This window comes from Leucoraja erinacea, chromosome 2 (assembly GCF_028641065.1).
Source record: "Leucoraja erinacea ecotype New England chromosome 2, Leri_hhj_1, whole genome shotgun sequence".
NCBI classification, from domain to species: domain Eukaryota; kingdom Metazoa; phylum Chordata; class Chondrichthyes; order Rajiformes; family Rajidae; genus Leucoraja; species Leucoraja erinaceus.
Genome location: NC_073378.1, coordinates 93464642 through 93478635, shown reverse-complemented (window position 1 = coordinate 93478635; position 13994 = coordinate 93464642). Strand labels below are relative to the sequence as shown.

The 13994-nt window shown below is 40.6% G+C and overlaps 1 protein-coding gene and 1 long non-coding RNA gene across 2 annotated transcripts in view; one reads left to right on the top strand and one right to left on the bottom strand.

Moving 5' to 3' along the window:
* The window catches only part of LOC129712715 (dynein axonemal heavy chain 11-like), a 286248-nt gene that overhangs the window by 163288 nt on the left and 108966 nt on the right, over positions 1-13994 (top strand). The window contains exons 51-55 of the mRNA XM_055661378.1: positions 74-267; positions 1754-1916; positions 7334-7457; positions 8887-9029; positions 11542-11703. Of these exons, the coding sequence (XP_055517353.1) occupies positions 74-267; positions 1754-1916; positions 7334-7457; positions 8887-9029; positions 11542-11703 (786 nt within the window). The remainder of the gene's footprint in view (positions 1-73; positions 268-1753; positions 1917-7333; positions 7458-8886; positions 9030-11541; positions 11704-13994) is intronic.
* LOC129712728 (uncharacterized) overlaps positions 1-13994 on the bottom strand; it is a 41358-nt gene that overhangs the window by 24550 nt on the left and 2814 nt on the right. The window lies entirely within an intron of this gene.

Genomic DNA, 13994 nt, shown 5'->3' with positions numbered 1-13994 from the left:
TTTTTAATAGTTGCTCTGTCCCAAGTTGTGTCTTCTAGATCATGCAGTTAACTTGTATCTTCTCATATTTCAGGGTGTGGATGATAATATTTTACTTCAGAAGCCACTGATTTTTTGTCATTTTGCTCTTGGAATTGGAGATCCTCATTACATGCCCGTAAAAGATTGGAAGGTCTTGAAGAATATTCTAACTGAAACTCTTGATAACTATAATGAGCTCAATGCTGTGATGAACCTAGTTTTATTTGAAGATGCAATGCAACATGTGTAAGTTTGATAAAAAGGCTTATTTTATATGCTTTTTCTATAACTTACTATTCATTTCTTATGATTTGTCCAACAAATAAAAACCACACTGGGAAGTTGTCAGTGTCATGTGTCAGCAGTTACCGTGTCTTTATTGACAAAGTGAATATGACTGAAAAGAAGAGGGATCAGGTTTCTCACAATGTTATCATCCTCCTTTTGCAAAAAGGGGTAAAGGCATTTTACATTTGCTTGCCAAATAATTATGATGCACAATCTTGCACAGTCATTTGGAGGCAGTTGGGAAATTATCTTAAAAGGCCTCCTGAAGCCATTTGACTGATGTCCTCCTCAGCCATTCATTGACTAATACATTGCAGAAACCTACTCCTTTCAGGGGCAGATCCATTACACCTGTGGGTCTCATAGTCCCTCCTAATTTGCACGTCTTTATTCCTCAGTCATTCTTCTCCCGACAGTTGCTTTTGGCACCATCGTACTGTTCCCATTCCAACTCTGCAAGTTGTATTATGGGGTTGTCCAAGCTACAGTTTCCAATTATAGTTTAGTAGTCTAGGAAACCAAAGGCAAAGACCTCAAAAATATGCCACTGTTTAACCTTTTCACGGCCAGTTTTTTTTTCACTATTGGCCATGACCCAATAGACCAAGGTGCCCCATCTGCACTAGTCTTACCTGCCCACATTTGGACCATATCCCTCTAAACATTTCCTATCCATGTACCTGTCCAAATGTCTTTTAATTGTTGCCTCAACTCCCCATTCTGGTAGCTCATTCCATCTACCCACCACTCTAAAATTCTGCAATACTTTACTGCAAGTATTATGTCCAATGTTCCATAAACTACGAATTACAGATTTTTTTTAATGTATCTTTTATGGGACTATGTAGGCTCACTGTGTTTAAGGTGGTGAAGTCACCTCACATACTACGCTCTTCTAATCATGTGCATCCATGTTTCATTCAGATGAGATGTAAATAAAGTGTGAGCCGTTAAATCCGGGTGTGATGGTGAGGTTTGCTGCTATTATTATCTCTAATTAGTAGGATAAATCTATTGCCCTCCATAATGCCAGTTTAGTCGTCCTTGGTTAGTTTAGATTTAGTTTAGTTTAGTGCCGAAACAGGCTTTCAGCCTACCGAGTCCACACCGACTAGCGATCCCCGAACATCAACACTATCCTCCACTAGGGACAATGTTTACATTTATAACAAGCCAATTAACCTACAAAACCTGTATGTCTTTGGAGTGTGGGAGAAAACCAAAGTTCTCAGAGAAAATTCATGCAGGTCACGGGGAGGAGGTACAAACTCTATACAGCAACACCCATAGTCAGGATTGATCCCGGGTCTCGGGCTCTGCAAAGCAGCAACTCTACCGCTGTGCCTCCCCCTGTGTAATTTCCTTGTATAGATTAGATTTAGTTTAATTTTACTGAAATATTATAAAATGTGTACCAAAAATGTTTTTGTCTTGTTATGATAAGATGTCGGATAAATCGAATATTGGAGAGCAGCCGAGGATATGCTCTGCTGGTGGGAGTTGGTGGCAGTGGGAAGCGGAGTTTATCCAGATTGGCTGCTTACATTAGTTCCCTGGAAGTATTCCAAATCACACTGAAGAAAGGCTTTGGGATTTCAGATCTGAAGGTAATGTTTTCCATTTCTAATCCTGCATTGTTAGAGATCTGAAAATTATTGGTGTGTGGTAAAACTCCAAATAGTGTCTAAGTTGCTTTTCATGATATAAAAATTCTGTTTTACACTTATGCATGCATTACACATAAAAGAATCGCCTTGATGATTGAAATTTCATCAGCTCACTTCGTTTTGCTAAATTCTGAGCTAGCTGCAATGCTCTCCATAAGGTTTGGGACAAAGACCCATCATTTATTTAATTGCCTCTATATTCAACTATTTGAGATTTGTAATAGAAAAAATCACATGTGGTTAAAGTGCGCATTATCAGATTTTAATAAAGGCCATTTTTATATATTTTGGTTTCACCATGTAGAAATTACAGCAGTGTTTATACATAGTCCACCCATTTCAGGGCACCATAATGTTTGGGACACAGCAATGTCATGTAAATGAAAGTTGTCATGTTTAATATTTTGTTGCATATCCTTTGCATGCAATTACTGTTTGAAGTCTGCGATTTATGGACATCATCAGTTGCTGGGTGTCTTCTCTGGTGTTGCTCTGCCAGGCCTGTATTGCAGCCATCTTTAGCTTATGCTTGTTTTGGGGGCTAGTCCCCTTCAGTTCTCTCTTCAGCATATAAAATACATTCTCAATTGGATTCAGATCAGGTGATTGACTTGGCAATTCAAGAATTGACCATTATTTAGCTTAAAACTCCTTTGTTGCTTTAGCAGTCTGTTTGGGAATCATTGACGTGCTGTAGAATTAACTGCCGGCCAATGAATTTTGAAGCATTTATTTGAACTTGAGCAGATAGGATGTGCTTTGTACACTTCAGAATTCCTTATGCTCCTACCATCTGCAGTTGTACCATCAATGAAGATGGAAGTGGCGGCGCTGCCCTGGCAGCAGCGGCTCGCCTGCAGTCCGTTTGTCTTTACTTTTTAGTGTTGTTTTTTTTTTGTTTTGTCTAGTTAAGATTTGGGTTTTTAGGTTGTGTTTATGTGGGGGGGGGGGGGGGGGGGTTGAAACGGGGCTTGCTGTCTCTCCCTTCGGGGGAATACGACTTTTTTGTCGTATCCCCCTTCTCTGCCTCCGTCTGCGCTGAGGCCTAATGGCGGAGATGGCGACTTCGAGACTCCGGAGGCAGAGCAAGTCAAGACTTGCCCTGGGCTCGCTCCCGTGAGGGCTGTCCGGCTCCGGGCTGGAACGGCGCTCCCGTGAGGGGCTGTGACGCTCCCGTGAGGGCGGCCTGGCGTGGGGTTGAAACTCTCCCGTGATGGGCTGTGGCGCTCCCGTCGGAGCGGCCCAGCTCGAGGGAGGAACGGCGCTCCCGTCGGAGCGGCCCAGCTCGAGGGAGGAACGGCACTCACGTGAGGGCGTTCCGGCTCGGGGCTGGAACGGTGCTCCGGTGGCTGGGACGGCGTTCTGGTGGCGGTGACCTGAGTCTGGGGTTCAGCTGCGGGTTAGCAGCTGCATCCGCTGGACTGGAGGGCGGCAGCTTCGACCACCCCGCGGTGTTTGAGCCGGCCCGTTTGCGGGGTTCGGTGAGCCGCGGGACTGTTTGTACCATCGCCCGGTGGGGTATCGACTCAGCGCACAGGGAGAAGAGGAGGGAAGAGACTGCAACCCTAAGATTTTTGCCTCTACCACAGTGAGGAGGTGCTTGGAGGACTCACTGTGGTGGATGTTAATTTGTATTATTGTATGTATGACTGCAGGCACGAAATTTCGTTCAAACCGTAAGGTCTGAATGACAATAAAGGTAATTCTCTAATTCTAATGAAGATAAGTGAGCCAGTACCTTCTGCAGCCATACATTTCCCCCACCACCATGTTTCACAGATGGGGTGGTATGCTTTGGATCTTGGGCAGTTCCTTATATCCTCCATACTTTGCTCTTGCCATCAATCAGATATAAATCTTAATCTCATTTGTCCACAAGATCTTTTTCCAGAACTGTGGTTGCTCTTTCAAGTACTTGGCAAACTGTAACCTGGCCATCCTATTTTTTTGCAGTGGTTTGTATCTTGCAGTGTAGCCTCTGTATTTCTGTCCATGAAGTCTTCTGTAGACAGTGGTCATTGACAAATCCACATTTGACTCCTGAAGAGTGTTTCTGATCTGTCGGACAGGAGTTTGGGAATTTTCTTTATTATAGAGAGACTTCTTCTGTCATCAGCTGTGGAGGTCTTCCTTGGCCTGCCAGTCCCTTTGTGATTAATAAGCTCACCAGTGCTCTCTTTCTTTTCAATGATGTTCCAAACAATTGATTTTGGTAAGCCTAAGGTTTGGCTGATATCTCTAACAGTTTTATTCTTATTTCTCAATCTCATAATGGCTTATTTGACTTTCACTGGCACAACTTTGGTCCTCATGTTGATAAACAGCAATAAAAGTTTCCAAAGGTGATGAAAAGACTAGGTGCTGAGAGCTCTCTTAAGGCCCTGTCCCACATTCCTGAGTTTTCACAAACTCTCCCGAGTTCTCCCCTTGATTCGAACTTGGAGAATTACGGTAATAGCCGTTCCTATGTACTCTGGGATATTTATTTTTTTTAACTCGTGGACATTTTTCAACATGTTGAAAAAAGGTCCCGACTTACCTGATATCCCGAGTTCCTACGGCTGGCATTACGAGCCGCTACGAAACATCTACGGACTCATACGGGCTTGCAACCGACATTACCTGACATTCCCCGAGTTCGAATCAAGGGGAAAACTCGGGAGAGTTTGTGAGTAACCTCGTACAGTGGGACAGGGCCTTTAGACCTGCATGAAGGAGGCAATTAAACACCCCTGAGCAATTACAAACGCCTTTAAAGCCATGTGTCCCAAACATTATGGTGCCCTGAAATGAGGGGACTATGTTGAAACATAGCTGTAATTTCTACATATGAAACCAAAATGTATAAAAAATACCCTTTAATAAATTCTGACAATATGCACTTTAGCCACATGTGATTTTTTTTCTATTGCAAATCTAAAATTGTGGAGTACAGAGGCAAATAAATAAATGATGGGTCTTTGTCCCAAACATTATGGAGGCCACTGTATATATGTGTGCTGTTTTAGGTCAGTGGAACAATGTGATTGGCATTTATGTTTGAACTAATTACATTATTTTTGGGATCTTAAATCGGCAGATTTATTATTGGTTGTTGGCCTTTAGTTACCAAGGCTCTCAAGTTCTAGAATTATCTATTTCCTTATATTTTCAACATTAAAAGTGCTACTTTAAAGCCATTGTTTTTTATTTTCCTCCCCCCCAAAAAAACCCCCAAACTACAGCCAAGCTTTAATTGAGCATGTACATCCTGCTCTGATGAAGTGTGTAGGAAGGAAATGCAGATGCTGGTTAACACCGAAGATAAACACAAAATACTGAAGTAACTCAGCGGGTCAAGCACCATCTCCTGAAAAAGGAATAGGTGACATTTCGGGTACTTGTTTCCCTCTGCCTTGACCCGAAACATCACCTATTCTATTTTGTAGCATTAGTTTTAAAACTGCAGCTAAGCACCACCGTGAAGAATATGTGGATTCATAAACTATAATACTTGTGGATTCATACACTATCATTCCTTAGTCTCTTTTTTTTGGATGGTTTTAAAATAGATATCTTCTCATTCTTTGGTTTCATGCCCATTATTTTATACCATTGATGATTTTTAACGTATATAAAAAAATCACTGTTATGAACTTGGCTTATTGAAGCCATTAACCCAAGCTTTGATGCTATTCCTTCAGTTTTAATTCACAACTTTCCTGTCTGAAAAATTCTCTTTTATTGAAGAACTTTTTCCATTTTTTAAGGCACTTTCTATCGCAGATCACATTTTATCTGTTTCATAATTCTGAACATTAGGTATTCATCACCACTAACTACTGATGTGACACCTTGTCAGTCGCATTCTGAAAAACTATGTGTTTAATGCATACTGCAGTTTCTCATTCCATTGTGTTATTGATGCATTAAAAAAAGAAAATTCAATAATTAGGATGTATGATTTTATTTCCAAATCAATGATGTTGCAAAACTGAAGGTTCTCGGAAGGTAAATTTAAGATGTTTTCCTGCAAGTGATGTCCAAGTCGCTGCAATGTCATTAGTTGTGGAATATATTCATGGTGCATTAAATACAATTCTTTTAATGTAGGTTTTAAATGTTTCATGTCTTAACTGAAAAACCACCCCCAAACTTCATAACAAAATATTCAGTGTTCAAGGAGAAATTGTGCCTGAACTACTGAACAATTATATTTTTTGGTGGAGATGTTATAGAATACATTGGTCACTACTCTGACTGGGTAACAGCTGGGGTCTTGAGGCTTGGGGGATGAGAAATGTAGGTGTCTGAGTCGTAGCTTGTGGATAACAAAGATTGGTGGAGGTTGATAGTGTAGGAGGTAATCTTAGGTTACAGAGTTATATCATGGGCTGAAAAATGGCAGATGGTGATTGACGCAGACAAATGTGAGGTGACATCTTTTGAGAGCACTAATGAGTCTAAGACATCATGAACACTCTCTGGGTATATTGAGGGGCAGAGGGATCTCGGAGTATGTCTGGTGTATTTTGCAGGTATTGATATATGGTCAGGAAGACATACGAGATACTGACCTTCATTCGTTGAGGCATTGAATACACAAGTACAGAGGCTATGCTCCAACTTTACAAAATCTTGGTCATACCTTTTGTGTGCAGTTCTGTCACAAAGGTTTGGGAAGGGTCTGATAGCACTGGAGTGGGTGCAGAGGAGATTCACCAGTATGTTGCCTGGGATGGAGCAGTTAAGCTACAAGGGGAGAGACTGGAGAAACTCTGTTCTCCCTTAAGCGAATAAGTTTAGGATATAAATGATTGAGGAAATACATGATAAAATTGAGGGTATGAAAACGGGTAGATTGCAGAAAACCTTTCCCATATCGGGGGTAGATAAAACTGGAGGAGATTAGTTCAGGGGAAGAGGTTGAGAGGGGATAGGTGGGATGCTTCCTTCACCCAGAGAGTGACAAGTACATTAAATGCACTGGTTTGAGAGAGTGGTGAAGCTGGGCCGCTGACACCATTAAGGACTATCTGGAGAGAAAGTAGCCATGCAAATTATGGATTAATTTTTTTAGTGCTTGGTCTTATTGCTTCCTTGTTGGAAGCACTGGTGTGCAGCTGAGGCAGGTGGCCACAGGGCTTTGCCAGAGCACTCTTATCGCCAGCTGGTAAGGGCAATGAAGGTCAGCCTAATGAGCATCTCCCTGCTTGGTTTCCCTGTTGGTTCAGTGCAACAATTATGTTTCACCAGTTACTGGCATTCAACTCTCACTCTTGCATTCACTTTGTTGTTCTCTGATGTATTGTTGTATTGGACCACCCCATTTTTCTTTTTAGTGGCATTGGTAACAGTTCACTTTCTGCTCCATTTAGGTTGATCTTGCTAATTTGTACATAAAGGCTGGAGCCAAGAACCTGCCAACAGTTTTGCTTCTGACAGATGCTCAAGTTCCAGATGAACGTTTCCTGGTCCTGATCAATGATCTGCTGGCATCAGGTAAAAGGCAAACCTGTGCTTGCACAGGTTCCATTTCAAAGCTGACAGAGCATTGGAAACATGTTACATTTTACTCCCTCTCCATTTCTCCCTCTGAAAAATCAGCTACGGTTGTCAGTCTATAATGTGGAGAAATCCGTGGGTCATCCACTGTCAATTTTAAACTGTGGCGTAAAACTACTACATAAAGGCTCAGTGAAAAGCTTTGATTTGCAGTTCTGAAATAAACTGAAATGGTCCTTGTTCATCCTTTATTAAATTAAATCATTATCTCAACCTATTTTATTCTTTAATTCGATCCCATAAATATAGACCTTATTTATTTTTAGCTTTTATGCAATTTTCAGATCTTTAAATGTAAACTTACCATCATCTCACCTCACTAGTTCACGATTTACCTTTTGTACTAATCTTGTTGATTTACTGTAATGTGATCTTGTTAACCTACTGTCATTTTTGCATCTCATTGGATGTAAAATGCTTTGTACCTATGGAGGTATTAATGCCAGTTTTTATTTAATGCTTCCTCTCGTTCTTTTCAATGTCAACTAACCTAGGATTTTAACTGAGAAATTTTCGGTCATTTGGAACATTTCCTTTGTCCCCACGTCCATCCCCCACCTATACACATGGGAGTACCTACACAATCTGCCTTCAAAGAATTTCTAAATTCTCACCAAAGAACTTTTAAAAGTCAAAGTCTTATGGGCCTGTCCCACTTAGGCGATTTTTTTTGGCGACTGCCGGCAACTGTCATAGTTGTAGCAGGTTGCCAAAAAGCCAGCGACTAGACAATGTCCACAACAACCTACCTCCTAATCAACGTCAAGCTACGGCAAGCTACCGGCGATCCATTAGGACGTCCACCTACGACACACCTACGTCCACCCGCGACAAGCTACGACAAGGTAAGACAATTCAGTCGCCGGTACCTGTAGACGCAGGTAGTCGCCAATGGAATGTGGCGACAGCCTAGTCGCCTTCAGTCGCCTAAAAAAAATTACCTAAGTGTGACAGGCTAATTTCTGTCAGGAACATTTTTATTTCTTTCATTCCTCTATGGAAACAATCTGTTATTTTATTCTGTGGAAACTGTATCACTAAAGTAATATAAATATAGCACTCCAATGGTTATTGGATTAAAGGGATGACTCTTTTTATTTAATGCGTAAATAGGTTTTCATTTCTAGTGTGGCTTATTCTAACATTATTTTTATAAAGTGTTAATTTGGTGATAAATAAAATGACAAAGTAAATCAAATTGTTCTCTAGAAATGCAATAAATGTTCATTTTGATAATATTGACATTACATCTTTGTTATCCTACTACCAACACATAATTGCTAAAATTTCAAAAGATATATAACTCATGTACAGAGATGCTTTTGAAAAACTTGTGGCAATCAGAATCTTAAATTGTTTCAATCAGGTGAAATTCCTGATCTGTTCAGTGATGAAGAGGTTGACAATATCATCAGCAGTATACGTAATGAGGTCCGAGGTTTGGGCATATTGGATAACCGGGAAAACTGCTGGAAGTTCTTTTTGAACCGGACACAACAGCAGCTTAAGGTATTCACAAAACATTAAATGCGTCAGCAAGGCTTTTTGTTCGAAAGAAACAGCAAACTTTGTTTGAACTTAATACCCTCAGATTAAAGCACAGAAGGCTGGGAATAATCAGTAGATCAGGTAGCCTTTGTGGAGTGAGAAACGGGACCAACATTTCAATTCATTTTCCTTCACTGGATGAAAAGTAATTGTCATGAAAATCAGCACTAATTCTCTCTCGACAGATGCTGACTGACATACTGGCAGAATTGTCAGATTTTTGCTTGGATACATTCTCATGATTCAAGATTCAAAAGAGTTTATTGTCATGTGTTCCTGATAGGACAATGAAATTCTTGCTTTGCTTCAGCACAACAGAACATAGTAGGCATGAATACAGAACAGATCAGTGTGTCCATATACCATTATATAAATATATACACACACATCAATAAATAAACTGATAAAGTGCAAATAAACAGATATTGGGCTATTAATGTTCAGAGTTTTGTCCGAGCCAAGTTTAATAGCCTGATGGCTGTGGTGAAGTTGCTTTTCCTGAACCTGGTCGTTGCAGTCTTCAGGCTCCTGTACCATCTACCTGAAGGTAATGGGGAGATGAGTGTGTGGCCAGGATGGTGTGGGTCCTTGATGATACTGCCAGCCTTTTTGAGGCAGCGACTGCGATAGATCCCCTCGATGGAAAGGAGGTCAGAGTCGATGATGGACTGGGCAGTGTTTACTACTTTTTGTAGTCTTTTCTGCTCCAGGGCGCTCAAGTTGCTGAACCAAGCCACGATGCAACCGGTCAGCATGCTCTCTACTGTGCACCTGTAGAAATTAGAGAGAGTCCTCGTTGACAAACAGACCCTCCGTAATCTTCTCAGGAAGTGGAGGCGCTGATGTGCTTTCTTAATAATTGCATCAGTGTTCTCGGACCAGGAAAGATCTTCAGAGATGTGCACGCCCAGGAATTTTAAGCTCTTGACCCTTTCAACCAACATTGATATAAACGGAACAGGGGGTCCTCATCCTACTCCTTCCAAAGTCCACAATCAGTTCCTTGGTTGTTTTTGAATTATATACCAGTTTCTCACTCCACAAAGGCTGCCTGATCTACTGATTATTCCCAGCCTTCTGTGCTTTAATCTGAGGGTATTAAGTTTAAGCAAAGTTTGCTGTTTCTTTCAAACGAAAATATGAATGTTGTTTTTGAATTATATATTCAATAGTTGTAAAATTGACCTTTAATCCAATCATCCTTCCTCCTTGAAGATCTGCTGGATCTCCAGTGCACTGAGCCTGGCAAACTTATCACTATAACTAGTGGTATTTGAACGGGAAATTAGAGATCATATTTCAGCAGTCGGATTATAACTATCACTGAAATGACAAAGCTAGTTATCCAGAACATTTTATGAATGTAGCTCATTGATGCAATACTAAAAATATGATTATGCATGTTTGTGTAATGAGTTATGCCACAAAACAGCCCAGATTTGAATTAAACCTGCTGTTCTTCCCAAAGTGTCTGAGCTCAGCAGTACCGGCAGGGCTGGTGCCATACAGAACCCCGCAATATCACCACACTGAGAGAAGACTGAGTGAAAGTCAAGTTAATCTGCATTAATGCACCTCCTAGTGGCCAGTCCATAATAGTTTATAAATCGGGGTGTAAAATTGCAATCGTTTATTAAATGCAAAGAAACGATTATCCTTTCGTAGGCAGGCCGAACATCTATAATAATGAATGCTGTGAAGGAATTTGAAAGGAAGAAAAATATTTTACTGGTGATAGAAATCAAATATTGGCGATACTCATCAGGTAGTAATCCAGGGGGAACCAAAATTTATGTTACAGGCGCATGACCCTTCACATTAATCAGAAGCCAACTTATTAACTGTTTTCCTGCCCTCGGATGTTGCCTGATCACTTGAGCATATCCAGTATATTCATTGTTTTTCAGATTTCCAGTATATGCAGTCTTTTTTACTCTTGATAATTTTGATAATATTATTATCAAATTTATGCATAACCAATGGAGTATTCTTTGATTAAGTTTGGTTTATAAACATTAGACGTTTTCAGGTTAAGCATGGGTGTGGAAACCTCGTTATCACCACCATCCTCCTTCAGCAGATAAATCAGTGCTGAATATGAAAAGTGTGATTAGAAGCATTTCTCCACTACAGCAACTTACTTTTTGGGTAGCATGAACTATATAGTATTCTTCATGCAATACATTTCTGAAATAACTTTTTTACTTGCAGGATTTTGTGAAGATATCTCACATTCTCTTAAAAATAAGCCTTATGCCTTGAATTGTTCACTCGCACTCATTTTAGTGTGTGCAGTGTGAATCCACCGACTATTACTTTATATTAAATCCAATTTTTATGAAAGTAGGTGGCTTTTTGTTCCAGCCTATGTTGAATTCTGATTTACGCATCATCTTTTTATGTGATCATAACTCAGAGTACTTTCTTTTATCGTGGTCATTATATAGCTTGTTTGTAATCTTGTCCCCTGCAGGTTATTCTCTGTTTCTCCCCAGTTGGTTCAACCTTGCGCGTGAGAGCCCGGAAGTTCCCAGCCATAGTTAACTGCACAGCTATTGACTGGTTTCATGAGTGGCCACAGGAGGCCCTAATGTCTGTCAGCAGGCGGTTCATTGACGAGATTGTGGGGATTAAGGTGGGTGTCTTATGCGTGTCAATCAAACTAATGTGTAGAAATGCATCAGCATATGAATCCTTAAGGACATTCCTAACTCACATTGCTTTAGGTGGTGTTAATCAAAAAATGTGCAAAAAATATGAAAAATTATTACAGAAATCTGCAGAAATTTCCATTGTGTGTATGGTACCTCTTGAGAAATCATGTACCTACAATTTGAGATGTTATATATATCTATCTATATCTATCTATCTATCTACCCCCAGATAAAGACTTCCTCAAACATCTGTTTCTCAGTACTAGAATTGTATTAATAAGCAGGTTCGGTACCCCCAACTGCGCATGCCCAGGTCATGGGTCATTCGGGATAAACATTCTCGCCAGCTGAGCTACTGTGTGTGTACGGACCTGCGTATTCATTACAATGAGATTGATAAATAAATGTATCCGTTAAATATGTCAGCAGTAGGCCACAGCATACTGCAGGCTGCACAAATCCACAATTGTATCTATTTAAATTATTGACTCAATACAGCACCAGCCTTGAAAACGCAACAATGCCTGGAACGAACCTGTCAATTATCAAATCCCTGGCATTAGCCTGAGGCACAGCCATTCAAATTCAATATTGATTTACACAAATTACAAGTTGTGTGGTCAACCAATTTGAGACAGTCCTTGCATTCCTATCTAAACAACCTTCCTGGATTGAAGGAAACAAGGAGAATGTGCTGTGTGGGGTTAGGTTGGAAATTTAAGGTTGAATTCAAACATGCTGGTTAAACCTTCGAGGTGGGTTGGCTTAACTAAAGATGCTGCTGCTTTAACCTCTGGGGTTGGTTCCAGTCTGTCAGGTCTCACAGTTGGGAGCCGGGTCCGGGTGACCGTGCGGAGATAATTATGAGAATTTGCAGCCATGTGTACCGCAGCCAAACTAGAGGCTTCACTCAGAGTTGGTCACAGCTCCCCAGCTAACGGGACCTGGTCGCTCTCTCTTTGCCGGAGGCGCCGCCTGCCCCAACGAGTGGGCAAACGTGGAGCCAACCTGTAATATGAGTGGGAGCATTTTCTCAGTCAGACTTTGTCGACAGTTGGGGAGAGGGAGAGAGAGAGAGAGAGAGAGAGAGCTGGCGATGCCGCACAGACGGAACAGTTTAATAACGACCCATTAAAATCCGCCTTTCAGCCACTCAGCAATCTGGACTGATCTGATCAGACAGCTCTCTCACTAGCTCGCTGCATGCCCGATCCTAACGCAGAACCTCCACAAAACCTTTGGGCTGCACAAAGCCTCTGCTAACAAGGGCTGACGAACTGTGCTGGTCACTGGGCAAGCTGGCTGGGGGAAACGCACCGTAAACACCGCAAACTTGGAACAGCACAGACCCTCCACTCAATCTATCCAATACTGAAGGGCAGGCATTTCGCAGTTAAATGTCTTATATCAGATTGGCCGCTTCCTCGGAGATGAATCTTTGCATTAATTGTACATTCACACCGCCTGTAGGTAAAGCATCGCCCCACATCACACTGATAGTTGCGGCCTGCCTCAGATTAAATATATTTTTACACATAAATTATGAATAAACATAAGAAAATGTTTCAAACACAAGTAATATTTTCTTATTCGAGTAGCATTAAACACATTAAAGATTAAATGAAAATAATAAATTCTTTAACTTTTTGAATATCTCATAATTGCAGATTATGAACTGACCTATGTTCACACTGGACTGTGTAAATTGTGTGAACAGCAGAACAAGACAGGAAGCTATTGAGTTAACAGAATTCTAGATTAATTCCTTGGTAGAATAGTTAACAATTTATACACAGTTTATACAGCTCTGCGTTTTGATATTTTTTTAAATCCCCAATGACCTTTGACAAATCCCATGATTCCTTGCATTTATCGAAATACCGGACAAGATTATAGTGCTAACAGTCTTCTAATATTCTGAATGTATTGGCTAGAGAAGATCGTAAGAATATCATAATTTTTTATTGATTTTGAGCAAAATTGACAGGAATGTCTAAAACTGAGTTATTCCAGTTTTTTGTGTCTATCTTTGATTCCAATGTTCCTGGTTCTACCAACAATTTCTGTTTATGATCTATTTTGTTTCATTAATATTATAATGAACATACACAATGCAACAACTGGTATTTGGATTTGTTCATAACACAGGTAGAATGTTTGGTTTGGCTCATACTTGAAGTGGCAATCCTAAAACTGGCCAGGAATCAGTCATGTTGATAGTTGGACATTACCGGGAGATGCAGCAGAATTGTTTCAGCTGATTAGCTCTTTG